The 16,773-nt window shown below is 39.9% G+C and overlaps 1 protein-coding gene across 1 annotated transcript; it reads right to left on the reverse strand.

Annotated features, from left to right (window-relative positions):
• Positions 1-11,458: 11,458 nt before the first annotated feature.
• On the reverse strand, positions 11,459-12,326 carry LOC147610210 (dirigent protein 2-like). The gene has a single exon (XM_086786293.1). It carries the CDS (start codon positions 12,214-12,216, stop codon positions 11,683-11,685), a length of 534 nt encoding a protein of 177 aa, XP_086642419.1. The 5' UTR covers positions 12,217-12,326; the 3' UTR covers positions 11,459-11,682.
• Positions 12,327-16,773: the final 4,447 nt, after the last annotated feature.

A 16,773-nucleotide genomic window follows, 5' to 3' on the forward strand; every position in this document is an offset into this window, starting at 1 on the left:
AGGATGAAAAAACCAATGTTTCTTCTCATGTCAATGATATTAGATGCATGATCAATCAACTAAGTGGTGCAAGTGTCACCATTGTTGAAGAGGACCGGGCCATCTATGTGTTTCTCTCTAGCATGCCTCCTTGTTATGAGCAGTGTGTTTCAGTGATAGCACATCAAACAAATCATACTCTTACCTCAGTGACTTCTGCCCTCATTCTAGAGGAAACCCACATCAAGGGTTCCAAGGCTGGAGATTCTTCAACACAAGTTCCAATGGAGCATACCTATTCAAACACAGTCAAGAACAAAGAGAAGAAGACCAAAGCTCCTCAGACTTGCTACTATTGCAAGAATAAGGGACACATCATCAAAGATTACCTCAAAAGAAAGAAGGATGAAGAGGAGAAAGAGAAGGATAAGGCAAAGAAACCAGAAAAGGAGGTGGCAAACTTTTCTCTCACACATTATTCAAGAAGTTTCTATGTTTGACATTTTATAGCCGATGGGCCATTTTTATCTTAGTGACGTCTTAGTGGTGTGGTAGACTTGATCCAAGAACACCCTACATGTTATGGATGCTTGATCAAGGGAGGGTGTTAGAAATTATGTGATCTAGCATCCATCCTTAGTGGGAAACCCTTAATGTTACCTTAGAATAAGTGGTCTAAGGTTAGAAGACCCTTGTTTTACTTGATTAGTGTGTGTAGGTCAAGTAGGTGACTCCCTGAATTTTATAGTCATCACCTTTTAGGTGAGTCAAGTGAGGGATCTTAGGGGAGGTGGAATGATTCTAGGCCGTACGCACCCCCTCTATTGAGATATCGAGCTCAACTAGTGCTATGGTGGACATTGATGACCCGCCTGGGTGATAGCTTCCACATCTACACCACTACTATGGTTGGTGAGATTATGGATAATATGCGGCCAATGGGATGACAGGCTATGTGACAGCCATTCTGGATTACTAGAGATTGGCATAGTTATAGCGCCAGCTCATTTCGTCGGGTTCACATTATGGACCGCCGACCCTTGTATGTTGTACTAGTTGAGTACTAACTCATATAGTGTGTACTCTTATCTTTATGCTAGGTTGGTTAAGTAGAGAAGAAGAAGATAGAAGAAAATTCAACTATCCATCTCTCTCTTCTATCTTGCTCTCTATTGTGTGTGTGTGTTTGCTTGCTAGGGTTTGAAGCTCTCCCTCTCCCCCACAGTCTCTTTATGATATTAGAGCCTAGTTCATGTGAGAGCTAAGGAGGCAAGCAAGAGGTAAGAACAAGCAAGGAAGAAAGCGGTACTACACGGGTAAGAGCATCATCATCTCTTTCCCCTTCTTGGCTTAGGTGTACAACACCCCCTCAGTGTAGCTCTAGGAGCTACATATCTCCGATTGAGGAGCTGTCTTCACGGGAGAGGAGCTACAAGGTAGGTAGATTCACTTTCGAGCACGTTACGGGCCTCGTTTCGTCACTGGAGGGTATTTTTGGTAGTTTTTTGGAAATTCTGGTAGAGAACTATTTCTGCTCAAAATATAGTTATTGCAGTGTAGCAGTGTATTTTGGAAGTGCAGACAGGGTTTGTACATGTATTATTGATACTGGGTGTATGTACATGTACTCTGGTCACATTTGGTTACTCACAGGCTGTGCTGAAGTACCGCTACAGCAGTTATAGGAGATACTGTTGTATTACGGGTTGCATACAGAAGTTGTCTGTTTGCAGGTTATTGCTGCAGGAAAGCATGTCTGAAAGAATTAATCAGATTATTTGTGAGAAGCTGGATAAGAATAAATTCCATGCCTAGAAGTTCAAAATGACCAATTTCCTAATGGGTAAAGGATTTTGGGATTATGTAGGAGACAATCAGGAGCCTCTAGAGTTATCTGAGGAGAATGCCACTCATGAAGATATAAAGGCATTCAAGGATTAGAATCAGGGTGCAAGAAAAGTCATGTACTGGCTTTCAATTAGTGTCACAAATACTATGATAGGACACATACAGGATGCAAACACTCTAGCAGTTGCATGGCAAAATTTGGTTCAGATGTTCCAGACTAACACAAAGGCAAGGAAGTTGCAGTTAAAGCAAGAGTTGCGTACTGTGGAAAAGAAAAGCATGTCCATCAATGAATATGCCTTAAAGATCAAGGGCATTGTTGAATTCCTTGGGTCTGTCAATGTATCAGTGGAGGATGATGATTTGGTGAGTGTATGTCTGAATGGGCTTGGCAAAGAGTACAAGCCATTCAAGACCTCCATTGTAGTTCAGGAGAATATTCCCAACTTTTGGGACTTGATATCTATGCTGATCATAGAAGAAAAGGATTTAGGTGAGGATTCTTCCTCACAAAGCAAGAACACATCGGAACAGGCCTTCTACTCTAATTCAGGTAGCCTGGCCGTGGTCGACCCGAGGGACCAAGGTGGTGGCCGATAAGGAAATTAGAATTCTAGACAACAACAATCCAATGATTCACATCAGCAATCATACACAGGTGGAAGAGGCCAGTCTAGAGGCAGGGGGAGCCAAAGAGGCCGAGGTGGTTGGCAAAGAAATCAAAATGCAAATAGTATAGAGTGCTATTACTATGGCAAACTAGGACACATGGCAAAGGACTGCTACAAAAAGCAGAATGACATTAAAAGTGGGAAGTTGCAACAAGGCAACTATGCATCATCTAGCAAACATCTAGCAAACATGGAGGTGAGATGACAGAAGTGACCAGCTGTTCGTGATGTAGCACATGCTTAGTTCCATAAAACAGGGGATGTGTTAGGATCTCAAGATATATGGTATGTGGATTATTCTGGCACCTCTAACCACATGAGCTACAAAATTACAAGCATGTCATCTAATCTAAAATTGTGATAATGTCTATATTTTTAACCCCTCTTGTGACATTTACTTCATGTTGATCTCCATCTCCTTGTTGACTTGAAAGCTTGTCATTACCTTCACCTCGATCCTGAAACTCTTGCCCCTCACATGCATCAAAACAGAGGCTATTTTCCCATATACTAGTTCATCTTCAAGCTTTTCCACATGCCTACTATGTGTTGGTAGGGCTATGCACCTTGCTGCTAAAAATTCAACCTCCCCCATTTGCCATGATTCTAAGACCATGGTTGTCCCCTCCTTACGCTTCCCAATTTGTAAAAATATAGAAAGTGGCACAATAACCAGAAAGTGTAAGGGTTAATTCTAGACATGTAGTGGAATCAGATACACCTTTCTTCTCATCAACTTGAAACTTGACTCTTCCACATTGTCAAAGCCCATGATGCTAAAGTGTTGACGCAGGTCTGCTAGGCTCCAATGCTTGCTTGCTGCCACTCGCTCAATCCATCCATTTTGCATTATCACAGCTACCTCAATAGGCATAATTTCTTCTTCTGAGGCTTAAAGTGGGATCCATGTCCCGTGCTTTTGCATCCATCTTTGGTAGTGCAGATGCATGTATAAAATAGAGCGAGCCTTCAAGAACCTGAAAGACACTGTAGAATCTACTACATTGCATCCATCTTTGGTAGTGCAGATGCATGTATAAAATAGAGCGAGCCTTCAAGAACCTGAAAGACACTGTAGAATCTACTACATTGCACTTGTACACATCACCTTGATGTGACCCCTCATTAACCTCCCAACCCTCTCCTAGTAATCCTTGAATGAGGTCAGACCATACCTCCTTACAAATATACATTGTTTTTGTTTCGTGCATTGGCATGGAATTGAACATGTGCACAAAAACATGTAAAGGACAAAACCAATTTAGCCCTACTGACCTAGATGCCTTTGAAAACTTGAGTGATGTCTTGATATCACTTACCATCTTAAACTTTAAGCATAAGATGGTCCAAGCATCAGGTTTGGGCCATTCGGGATTGTTAAGAGGGGGGTTGGGGATCTCTTCTAGCTTGCCAAATAAACCTGGTTTTTTATCTACAAAATATGAGTAAGAAAAGAAAAAGATATTGTTCTATGTACAAGATCACTTGGGCTTTGAGATACAAACATTGCCTCTCTCTAATGGATGCATGCATAGCATAGAAAACTCCAGTGAGGCTTTGGAGTGGTTGTTCCTCAACATAATAGAGGGGAAAATATCTGCAGAGAGACATAAGAAAGTGGAGAATCATAAGAAAATTTGAAACAAAAAATCCAGTATTAGCATGTTGTTATAGCTGTGTTTATGTTACACCGACAATTTGAAGGAAACCTTGGTCGTTGGCCTTGAATGTTCAGGTCTCCAAGGGTATACACATGTTGCGCTATGGCAACCAGTCCTTCCTTCTTAGTATGCTTGATGCCTTGTAGCCGCCCCTTCCAATGATGTAGCATATTCCCTAATTAACACACTCGATGTGGTCCCTTAGAGCTTGGCTGCATGTAGACCCAAGCCCCAACCCTGAATCTTGTTGGAGCCCAAACTCCATTCTCATCTCTTGTGTTATGCAGCACAAGCTCTTCTCACATTACTGGAAGAGGCCATGGTGGTAAGAAAAGAGAAGAAAGGAAAAGAAAGGCTTGTTTTACAACAGAGGAGTAGAGAGGAGAGAAAGTTCAGGGTTTTTCGTGCAGCAATGGAAAGCTTAAAAGAGGGTTAGAGTTTGAGAATAGGATTCCTCAACCTAGAGTAGACTAAAGAGGGATAGAGTTTCTGTAGAAATGGAGAGGGAGAGAGCTTGAGAGAGAGAGAGAGAGAGAGAGATATTGAGAGAGAGAGAGAGAGAGAGAGAGGGATATTGAGAGAGAGGGAGCTTGAGAAGGAGGGAGAGCTTGAGAGGGATGGAGTTTTTGCAGCAATGGAGAGCTTAGAAAAGGAAGAAAGAGGGAGAGGGAACTTGAGACTGAGGGAGCTTGACAAGGAGGGAGAGCTTGAGAGGTATGGAGTTTCTGCAGCAATGGAGAGCTTAGAAGAGGAAGAAAGAGGTTCAAAATGAGCTTTCCAAACCTAGAGTATGTTGGGGGGAAGTTTGAGAGGGAAAACACACTTTTGGAAAAAAATTAAAAATTTTCAATTTTTAGGGTTTTTAATCTGCGCAATTCTAGGTGAGGGGACCTCTAAGTTTGGGCCCAATAGGTAGGGAGACAAGAGTAGTAATTAGGCCCCATTAGCAAACCAAAGCCTAGGCCCCCTAGGGTCAAAGAAGTCAAAAATGTGCACCCAACCCTCTTCCTATTGGTCCATTCCTAATCAAAAGTTAATCCAAGAGGCCCTCTTTGGGTCCAAAAAATTCCTAATGTCTTCAGTATGCCTTTAAAGAAGAATGCAGAGAAAGACAGGGCTCAAATGATGATTGCTAATTGCAAACAGAAAACGATCCCTAGCTCCATAGCTTTAACTCTGGAAGCTGACATCACTGAGATAGAAATTACAGAGGCAATACACAGTCTCAAGAATGGAAAAAATCCACGCATCGATGACAGGTGCTTATCCCCCCTCTTCTTCGGCTGTGGCAAGAGAGTGTTGACTACGGAGCTCTCCCAATTTCCTTGAATGAAGGGATTATCAAATTGATTCACAAAAGAGGAGCAAAAGAAGACCTGTCGTCCAACTCAAAACTGATTTCCATGCTGCCTACCACATACAAGATATTTGCTAAAGTGCTGGCACGAAGGCTTAGTGATAAGTTGAAAATGTGGGTCAGAGAGGAACAAAAAGGGTTTATAAAAGGCCGTTTTATTTTAGATGCCATTATTGCATTATGGGAAGGGATAGAGCATGCCCAAGAATCTAATCAAGACTTCGTTTTCTTCAAAATTGATTTTGATAAAGCCTATGATAGACTAGAGTGGGACTTCATCCTCCAATCCTTAAAGGATATGGGACTAGGTCCTCGGTTTATTCAAAAGGTAGCAACCTTATTTAGGAATGCTCGAGCTAGAGTAGTGATTAATGGCAAACTTTCTTCACCTTTAGAGCTGAATAAATCTATAAGACAAGGATGCCCTCTAGATCCTCTCCTCTTTGCAATTGCAGTTGATGCTTTGGGATGGCTTGTTTAAGATGCAATGCAGAAAGGGGTAATGAAAGGCATTGAAATGCCTCAACAAAGGGCAAATGTGCCTACAGTTATTCAAAGATGACACTAATGGATTGATTCATAATGATGACAAATCTATCATAACCTTTTGGAAATGCCTTCAGGTCTTCTGCACGGCCTCTGGTTCCAGAATTAATCATAAAAAAACTGGAATCAAAACAATGATTAATGACCCGCCAGAGTGGATTGTTCAACATGGCTGTCAAATCTAAGAAGAGGGTCATATATTTCGTCTGCTGGGTATCCCAATGGGCTTCGGAGTCACATTGAAATAATGGTGGCAGTGGGTTATGGATAAAGTTAAAATAAAGTTTGATCGGTGGAAGGGATACCAACAGAACTTAGTAGGAAGATGCTTGGTTCTCAAGCATATCCTTATACCTTCAACCATTTATTTCTTATCATGCTGGATGTCATCCAAGAGCAATATCAAAGAGCTATAGTCTTTATGCAGAAACTTCCTGTGGTCTCAGGAGATGCAGACATGTACAAAATCCCTAAGGTGGCTTGGCACTATTGTACACTACCTAAACAGAAATAAGGACTTGGGCTCCCAAATATAGAGGACCTTGCACTCGCCTTACAGCCAAATGGATTATCAAAAGCCTGTCTCATCCAAACTCAGACACTAACTGTCTTTACTTATTCATAGGAACTTAGGTGGTCATAGGATGATGAAATGGCTGCAATGGAGAAATATTCTTTTTGTGCCCCTATTCTTCAGTAAAATTATTATCAAACCCTCTGGGTCGAAGTGGTGAGAAGCTTTTGGTCCTCATGGAATAGAGTAAAAGGTGTTCTAACCCTATCAAAGAAAATCAGGAAAGCAGCTAGCTTCTTCGGAAAGGATTCTATTTGGTTCTCCATCTGCCTACAGAAAAGTGTCGATAATGACAGTTTGAAAATAGCCCACAAACTATTAAAAAAGGGAATACAATGCTCGGAGGATATTTGGGATTTCTCAACTCAAACGTGGTTTAATGCAGATAGACTAATGTTGATGTACATAATTAACAGAGAGGACTTATTGTTCATTCAATCCAGAATAAGCCATTCGGATCCCGATAAAGCAAGGCTCATACAGTAAGGCTCATACAGTGCAAAAACCCTCTTTCCGAAGATGCACTTAAATGGGGTCATTCTAGCGCACTGCTACCCATCCCCGTCTGCCCTTCCAAGGATTACTTTTGCATGTCAGACTTAACTCTAAATGGAACTTCCTCTTGGATAGGAAATAAAGGGAATTCTGCTCTTCCAAAATCTGGTCTAAATTTATACCCCTAAAAAATCAATTCTCCTCTAGCTCATCATGCATAAAGGTATATGGGCATGCTCTCGAGCCAAAAAACTAGGAATTGGTGATGGTTTATGCCCACGGTGCAAACAAGAAGAAGAAAGCATCCCTCATGTGTTTATATCTTGCCACTACAATAAAAGTTTCTTGGAGCTGATTCACCAATGCCTCTCCCTGGTCAATGTAACCCAGCTAAACTGGAAGCAAGTTCTTCTTGGTGATTTTACTAGGCACTCATCAAGGATATGGAATGTTATTAGAGCTGAATATATGTGGTGTGTGTAGAACATGAGGAACTATGCACTGTTTCAAAATGCAGTAACCCACAATTGCCCTGGCCTGACGAGTGCTCTGTTTGTGCAGATGAAGATGATCTTAAAAGTGGATAGAACTATCTATCGAGCCTAGAAGTCAAGGATAGAAGTTGAAGGGGTACTTGCAATCAACAATGAAGCACGGGAAGAATATGAAGAAAGAATCAATGCTATCAATGCTAATCGGGCTATCCAGGATCAGGAGTGGAATGACTGACTATCGAGGAAGAAGAGTTAGCACAAACAATTTTGGCTCTAACTGACGTAAAAAAACTCTATACAGGATCTGAGTTAAGCTTCTCTAAAAAGCTTGATGTTAAAGGCTTGATGGCTTGGAATAATACTATAACCTCCTTTCTGATTTATTTTTCTTATAAAAGAAGTTGTATATTGTATATTGCAAATTAATGAGTCTTTGTTACTACCATATTTGCGCTATGCCCACAATAATTGTGGCCCTAACGTTGAAACCTTAGGGTTGTGTGCCAGAGAGCACCGTAACGAGAATAGACAAGAGCACTCCAGCGAGAATAGATGGAGAGGAGCACAGAGAAAAAAAAACAGATGAATTTTCTTTTTTTTTTAAAGATTATTGTTCTCTCGTTATACAGGCGCACACCACAGCGAACATGCAGAGACCAGCACACCCAAAAAAAAGACGGATTAAAAACGTTCGTTCTCTCTCTCAACGTAAACTCAAGCACATATACTGATTTTCTCCCTTGTTCTCTCTCTCTCACGGCCACAACCCAAACTTTGGCTTGTTTAGGATGTGGAATTTATAGGCATCCCAGAAGCCTCTAGATCTCGAACAGTCTAGAAGGCCTCCAACTCCCTCCACTCGTCACCTTCACGATTTCCTTTTTTTAAAGGTCGATTAACCTTTTGCCTAAGGTCTTCCCATCACTTCCCCCTTCCAAACTAATTAATTAATGTGCAAACAGAATTTTGGTCCCATATTCACATAGGTGTTAATCAATGCCTCTAATCTGGTATTTAATTAATACAACCTTAGTGCATGAGTTCCCCCACCCGCTATGTCTCCTCTTCTCTCTCCCTCCCTTTCTCTCTCTCCCTCCCTTTGCTCATTAAATGAGCCCTTTGAGGCCTTCTATAGAGAATTGACGTGGCATTTAATTAATACAACCTTAGTGCATGAGTTCCCCACCACCTCCCTCTCCTCCTTCTCCCTCTCCCTCCCATTCTCTCTCTCCCTCCCTTTACTCGTTAAATAAGCGGGCCCTTTGGGCACTTGATCTTAAATACAAAGAATACGGGTCAATAAATGCAACTAGAAAGCATATGGGTGAATGCATGCAATATGGCGGGTCATCATTTCAGTGACTTTTTCAAGCATTAATCATTACATACTAAAATGAAACCTTAGAAACACACTCTTATTCTTGAAAATCTCCAAGAATATATTTAATGGATATGCAAAAAACATTTTTGTGCCATATTCGAAGGTTTTTGAATTTTATGTATAAGTTTTAAATATTTCAAAGAACATGATTGGGAAGCGGCCATGTCCCCAACGCATAATGCTTAATCATCTTGGCCATTTAAATATTACTATCCGTAAGAAAACTCAAGGTTCAGGTCTCAACATTCAATCAAGAACATTGGGAATGTTTGCCCCTTTAAAGATTTTATATTATTAGTCTTTTAAGAGATTGAATTAGGTGAAGGACCTACCTACCCCCTCCACATGTATACTACACTACACAACTTGTCCTTTTCAATTTATCCTCCACATCCCACAACTCCTTGAATTCTCTCTCTCTCTCTCTCTCTATCTCTACTCTTTTTTGCGTGAGCATTCCAAGAACCATGTTTTCATGTTAATGCTCTCAACCCACCCTCCAAGCTATGGTGCCTTGCCATGACCTTTCCTTTTTCCCGCCCGCCTTCTGTCTAAGATTCTTTGCCAACCGTGGAGTTTGCCTCACCAGAGTCACTCCCTTGGTGTAGAAATCAAGCCATAACCACAATGCTTTCGTAAGATCTTTAGCTATGTCTTTGCAATCATGTGCATTTTGGATTCTTTCTAAAAAATTAGGATAAGTACATTTTAAGGAATTTACTCATTTACTCTATGGAGTTTTTCCATTATTGGAGTTAAGTACGATAGGAGTCTTTGAATGAAAATACAGTTAATTAGTTGGCTTAATTGAAGGCTATTGTGATTAATCTTAACAGTATTTGACTCAAATGAACAATATTGTGATTACTCTTAACAATATTTTGTGTTTGCATAAAAAGTACGGTTAGTTAGTTGACTCAATTGAAGGCAGTTATGATTACTCATAACAATATTTTGTATCATCCTAAGAACTTTAAGCTTAGTATGCCAATGACGACGCTCTTAACAATATTTTGTGTTTGCATAAAAAGTACGGTTAGTTAGTTGACTCAATTAAAGGCAGTTGTGATTACTCATAACAATATTTTGTATCATCATAAGAGCTTTAAGCTTAGTATGCCAATGACGACTCTTTATATAATAAGTTTTTATACACTTTGTACACAATTTTTAATATTCAATAAAAATGCATTAATTTTCTTCTTTGTCATCTTTAAAGTTGGATTTCTATTTATTGATCACATTATTTAGTTTTCGACTAGATGTTAATCTACAAAAGCATTTTCTCTCAATGGATTTTTGAATTGTATGTGTTAAAAGTTTTTGAACATGGTTGTCTAGGAACAACAAGCTATTCAATGAAGGGCTTGAGCAAGGTTTAGACAGTCAGCATGTGAAAAGGGTGTGCAAAGCCAATATATTGTGTAGCTCTTATAATTGTGAATAAAATCAGAAATGACAAGGCTTCTGAAAGGTTACAAAGGCTGTTGTACTTGGGTGCTAAGGATTGCCGCTCTTAATAGATTATGTTTGGCAAACAAGGACTGAACAAGCTAGGGATGACTCACCACATACTGGGCAATGCTCATGATGTACCATGTTTTCTTTATTTCAAAGCATTGCTAAAAACGAGACTGAAGCCCAGAACGATCTCTAGTTGAGCAGGATTCAGTCAAGAGCAATCGTGCTCCCAAAACAAGGAGTGGTTTGTAAAGCCGGACCTAAAAATCTTAGGGTATAAGAAGACCAAACAGGAAAAGCACTGCTATTGTAGAGCTCCCAACTAGAGGAAGACATGATATCAAAGTGTGGGCTAAAGGAGATGAGCTTGTTGGTGAGCCTCCAAAAAGAGCTACTATAAAGTGCCAATCTCCCTAGTTGTTATGTCCAATGTTTATGAAAAACCTTTATTATACAAATACTAAAACTTTCTACATGCAATATTTCAAAGTTTATGACTTACTCCAAGAATTCAAGACTTTCTCAAAAGGTTTTTTCTCTTTTATATATATTACTATAGGTGCTTTTATAGATACGCCTTACAAAAGCATCCTAATATTACAACTTGATATACCAACAGGAGTGGCAAAACAATACCAAGGGAACCAAAAACCATTCACACCATTCTAGCCCCATGAGAACTAAAGACCATTGCTATCATTCACACCATTCTAGCCTTCATAGTTAAACAACATACAAAGTAACATGCATATCATCATATCTTTACGGTTTCTATAGCTCGAAAAAAACCCGGGTTCAGTGTAATATCACCTTTAAATTTTAAAAAACACTTGCAAATTTATAGCTTGAAGATGCCAATACTTGCAAAATTTGAGGGAATATAATACAAATACCTTCAAAAATAAAAAAACTCTTCATTGATAATTCCTTAATTATATATATATATAATTTTCCAAAAAAAATAAATAGTTTTTTTTTTCGAGCACTGGCTTAGGCCACCATTTTTCTGAATCTTTTTGCCACACGCTTAACATTTTCCACGCTGTCCGAAAACTTGACAAAATCCGAAAAAGCAAGTCCAGAGGGAGAGAGAGGCCCCAACGGACATAATCATTTGAAATACAAAAAGCAGAATTGTTTACAACGAAACCTAGTTTTCAATTGACACTAGAGTTGATTACAATGCTTCGTATTTTTCAGCTGCCAAGGAGGTAGTCAAAACCGCATTGTAACGCTGAACCTCAACACCGCGTTCAAGCCGTTGACGGAGACGGTGCGGATGGTAGCGTAGCCCTGAGCGAATCTGAAGTGGCCGGTGCCGCCCACCACGCCGATCTCCCTCTCGGGCAGGCCAGTTCGGTCGGAGCCATGGAAGCAGATGGTGCTGCCGTTGTGCTCCGGAGTGTGCAGCACGGCCGTGAAGACCAGCAAAAGATCTGGGCTGGTGAGAGAAGCAAGGCTGTAGAAACCCTGGCCCCTCCCCACCACGCCCGAGTGTCGGTGAGGCCCCTTCGTTAGCTTGTCGTCAAACACAAAGGTTACGCCTAGCCCGAATGGCTTGCCGAAATTGCCGTTGGCTGCCGCCACCATAACGGCCGTGGGGTTGGCCGAGGTAGGGATGTCGTGCATGTAGAACACCATCTTCACCTCCTCCCTCGTCTTCGCCACCACGGCTTTATTGAAGGTAGCATAATCTCTACAGAAGATCAGCACAAAAACCACTGCTAGAGTCTTGCCGAAGCTCCTCATGTCTCGCAGGAGAGCTAGAACCTTATTGATAAAGGCGAAACTAGTGAGCTTCAGGAGAGGCAAAGGGGGGAGCGCGCGGAGAGGGAGACAGTCAGAGAGAGCGCGCTCTTCTGTTGATGAAGCGTGTTGAGACGGTTCTGTGTTGGGTGGAAACATTAACTTTTGTCGTTTTCACGGAGCATTACGGCCTGTGAAAAGCCCCACCGCCACCGCCGCCGCCGCCGCCGCCGCCGGCCCTTGATTTTTGACGGCACCCTGCATTGACGGGTTCGGTGAAGTTTCATTTATTTGTGTAAGTTTATTTTATTTTAGTTTAATTTTTTTACGAGCTTTTAAAAATTTTGCGAGTATTTTACGGCCCCCCCTCATCCTAACAAAAAATATTTATTCAAGAACTAGTTTTGTTTTAACCTTAGTAGGAGGGGAAATATTTTTGAAGCAAATCAAGAAGCAAAAAGGGTGGAATACATGTATCTATGTTGAGTTTACATCTAAAGAATGCATTAGAATACAAAGGTTACTACTTAGGGGTTCAAACAAAAGACAACTAGTCTTGCATTGCCCTTGCAAAAATTCCTAAAGATCATGAAAAAATCAAGCATGTGGTCTTGGCCTTATTCAATAGGCCAAGTTTCATTGGAGTACACAACAAGAACAAAAACCATGTGGGCTGACTTCCTCACAACAAAAGTGGTGCCATAGCCTAAACATGAAGCATATTGGTCTTGTAAAATCTTCTTCTAAAGGAGCACTTGTGTGAAGTAATATTAGATCACTTTAAATAATAAATAACCAAATTATAGGCACAATATAAAGGGCATATCACTTGTCACCAAGCATCAATAATTGTGTTGCTTTGAATGATGTGGAGTGGAAGTACTAGCTTTACATATGCATGGAAGTACTAGCATGTCGCTTTTGAATGATATGGCCTCGGGGGGTTCACCTAAAAATACGTAAGTTTACCATGCGAGTTCAAATGAAGGGGTTTTTTAATTCAAAATTTTAAGGTAAAATTATAGAAATACATTTATAGAAGGGGTTTTTTTAATCAATTTTTTTTAAAACACCCGTAAGTCCATAAAGAAAAAGGGGTCATTTTATTCATGAACTGGCATATAAGGGTTTTTTTTAAATACCTCTTGAATGTACGTGATATATAGGGTTTCTTAGTAGTGCACTCCCCGAGGGGATATGGAGTGGAAGTACTAGCTTAAATTATATATAGGTGGTAAAAATATAATCAAGAGTCTAGTACATTGCTTAACTACTAGTGGGATAAAAGGTCTTGCTCAAGGTGAGGTTACGGCATTCATGACAAGAACACTACAAGAGCTTCTTTCCAATGCTCATTTACTAATATTTTTTAGTAGATAATCGTATTTTGAGGACAAAAGTTACAAGTGTCTATAGTTTTAGAAGCAAAATGATGAGCTTCAACACTAGCATCCATATAAACACCGACATAAAACTCTCCATCTATTCTCTTATTCCCCCCCTCTCTCTTTATTATGCCTTCGCTCCTCCTCCATCTCTCTCCAACATATTTGTCGGGTGAGTATTTTCTTATTGTTTTCTTTTCTCTTCATTTTCTTTATGTTTTATATTTTTCTTTCTAATATTTAGCTTGTGTACTTTCTTACCCTTTTCTTTTTCTCTGTATTTCCTTTATGTTTTTATTTTTCTTTCTTTTATTTGGCATGTGATTTTGGTTTTTTTGCAAGCTAGTCTTCCACTCCACTTCATCCTAAATTCTCTCCATGGATTTGTGGGATGAGTTTTATTTTTCCTTCCCTCCCCTTTTTTTTCCTAATACTTAGCATTAATTTGGCTTTTTATACGGTTTTAGAAACTTTGAGAAAGTAACTCCAACAAGATTTTCTAAAGGTTGAAAATCCAATTCTTTTACTATTTTTTATTGAAAATCTAATGCTTCTACTTTTTTAAGGTTGAAAATCTAATACTTTACTGTTTTTTATTGCACAATGCCCTCAAACAGCTTGGGATTTTCAAAAGTATTTTTCATGTATTTTGTAATGGATAAGCCTTGCATAAGCTGCTATATGCATAAAAGGCTACACGCAATGGCTCTATGCATGCATCGCTAGTCTTATGCATAAAGGCCTCGCATAAGGCCAGCTATGTGTGCATAGAGTCATGCATAAGCCTTATACATAAGGCTAGCTATTAGCATGCATAGAGCCATTGCATAGCGTTATGCATAAGGCAAGCTAATGTCATGCATAAGCCCTATGCTTGCACCTTATGCATGGTTTTATGCATGCATAGGCCTTAGCATTGTGGCTTATTGGCTCTATGCTAAGGCTTATGCATGCATAGAGTTATGCAAAGGACTATATACATAAGGATCTAAGCATAAGACTTATGCACAGCCTTTATGCATGAGGCTTATGTAGGCTATTAGATGCATGCTACCTGAGAGATCTCTATGCATAGGGGATAGAATATAGCATCTTAGGCTCCTAAAGTAATGCGTAGAGGGAATTCTTGCATCAAAATATCCTTATACATAAAGCCTTTTAGTGATCTTTTGAAAGTTATTATACTGGGCATTGAATAGGAAGAAGAAGAGGCAAAGTAAGGGTACACAAATGAACCTGGCAAGTTTTGTGACTTGTTGAGAGTGGGATGAATGGTGAGCATGTAAATAGAAAGTGGGAAGCCTTAAAGAGAAGTTCTTTAAGGCCTTCCCCAAGTTTTGCTTCTTGCATGCCTCATGTAGCGCTTAGTCAATATTACAAAAAAAGGTATTTATTTCCTTTTTGTGAGGGAGTTAATTTATTTTTAAAAATGTTTAAAAGGTCATCTACACAGCCCTTGATGACATTTCCTTAGGGGCTTCACCTCTAAGAAACTTGATGTATCATATGCATTTAAGGGGTATTTAAAAAACCCCTTATACTTACATACTTTTATGAATAAAATGACCCCTTTTTCTTCATAAACTTCTAGCTTTTTTTCAAAATTGGTTAAAAAACCCCTCTTGTAAACGTAATTTTGTAACTTTTTTGAATTAATATACCCCTCCTGAGTGATGAGCTCACATGCTACAATTACATATTTTTAGGTGAACCCCTCAAAGACATTTCGAAGATCTTAATAAGGAAAGTCTTTAGATTACATGGATTACCAAGGAGAATAGTGAGTGATAGAGATAACAAGTTTACTTCAAGATTTCGGACTGCCTTCTTTGAGGCAGTAGTGGAAACTTTGTTGAACCTCAGCACTACATATTGATGTGGCTGAATGGAGAGCATAAACCAAGTGATTGAGGACATTCTTTAATCATATTGATGTGACTGAATGGAGAGCATAAACCAAGTGATTGAGGACATTCTTTAATCATATTGATGTGGCTGAATGGAGAGCATAAACCAAGTGATTGAGGACATTCTTTAATCATATTACGGCCAAGAATCTTGCGAATGGATGCATTACCTACTTTTGGTGGAATTTGAGGCTACCATTCTTCATATCACTACAGCATTGGGATGAGTCCTTTCAAAGCATTATATGAGCACGATTTCCTCACACCACTCACATGGTCATATCTAGTAATCAGGTTTGAGGTATCAAAACAAATGCTCGATGAGATGTATCATCAAACTCAAACTATTTGGAAGGATATGAAGGTTGCTAAAGATAGACAGAAGCAATCTCCAGAATAAAGAAGAACAAGTCAGATATTTAAAAAGGAAGACATGGTATTTGTCCACACTGCAGTGGCACGGAGTAGACACAGCATAGGCATAACACTACCGATTAAAAAGATATGTGGATGAAGCTCCACCAGCATATGCTACATGCTGATGTACCCATGCTGATGAAGCTCCACCAGCATATGCTACATGCTAATGTACCCATGCTAATGTATCCCAAATGGCACAACACCTTGAGCTCGAATCGACAAACATGGCACATCATCTAATAAAGAAATATGCTAAATAGCACAAGAAGGTGTGGATAAGAAGAAATTCAAGCACTCTATCCATATCTACCTCATGCTCTATAGGCTCAGTAAGAACCCTTAATCCATGCGCTATTAGATCTTGCATACAAGCATAATCTACATAATCCACATCAGCGAGCTCATTTGATTTCATGGTTTCTAGAAGAATATCCTCTTCCAGCAGCACAGTGTCAAACCAAGTTGCATCAACCTCAACAAAGCTATCACCATGGATAGGCACTCTGTCCATTGGCAAGCAACATGTCAAACCACTCTATGCCATCATCTTGACCAAAACTAGAAATTGGATTTTTTGGACTATCTGCACCATGAGGGAACCTTCATGCAAGGTTAGAGACATACAAGGGCATCATCTGGATCTTCTGGCCTTCATGCTCCTTCCATGCTCCCTCAACCCTCACCATAACCATCTCATCATCATGGCTAGAACTACCATTTGGATTATCCAAATCGCCCCTCCTCAACATTCAAGCGTAAATTGCATACTGGTGATCCACGTGCTTATCTATCCAAGGGATCTCAATCTATGAGGGCTTCTTCGAGCTTTCATAGCCACTCTACTCCTC

Source organism: Cibotium barometz, chromosome 49 (assembly GCF_041138505.1).
Source record: "Cibotium barometz isolate CiBa-2024 chromosome 49, ASM4113850v1, whole genome shotgun sequence".
In the NCBI taxonomy this organism is placed as follows: Eukaryota; Viridiplantae; Streptophyta; class Polypodiopsida; order Cyatheales; family Cibotiaceae; genus Cibotium; species Cibotium barometz.

Coding starts and splice junctions, on each gene's coding strand:
- LOC147610210 (XM_086786293.1), bottom strand. CDS start 12,216: ATGAGGAGCTTCGGCAAGACTCTAGCAGTGGTTTTTGTGCTGATCTTC.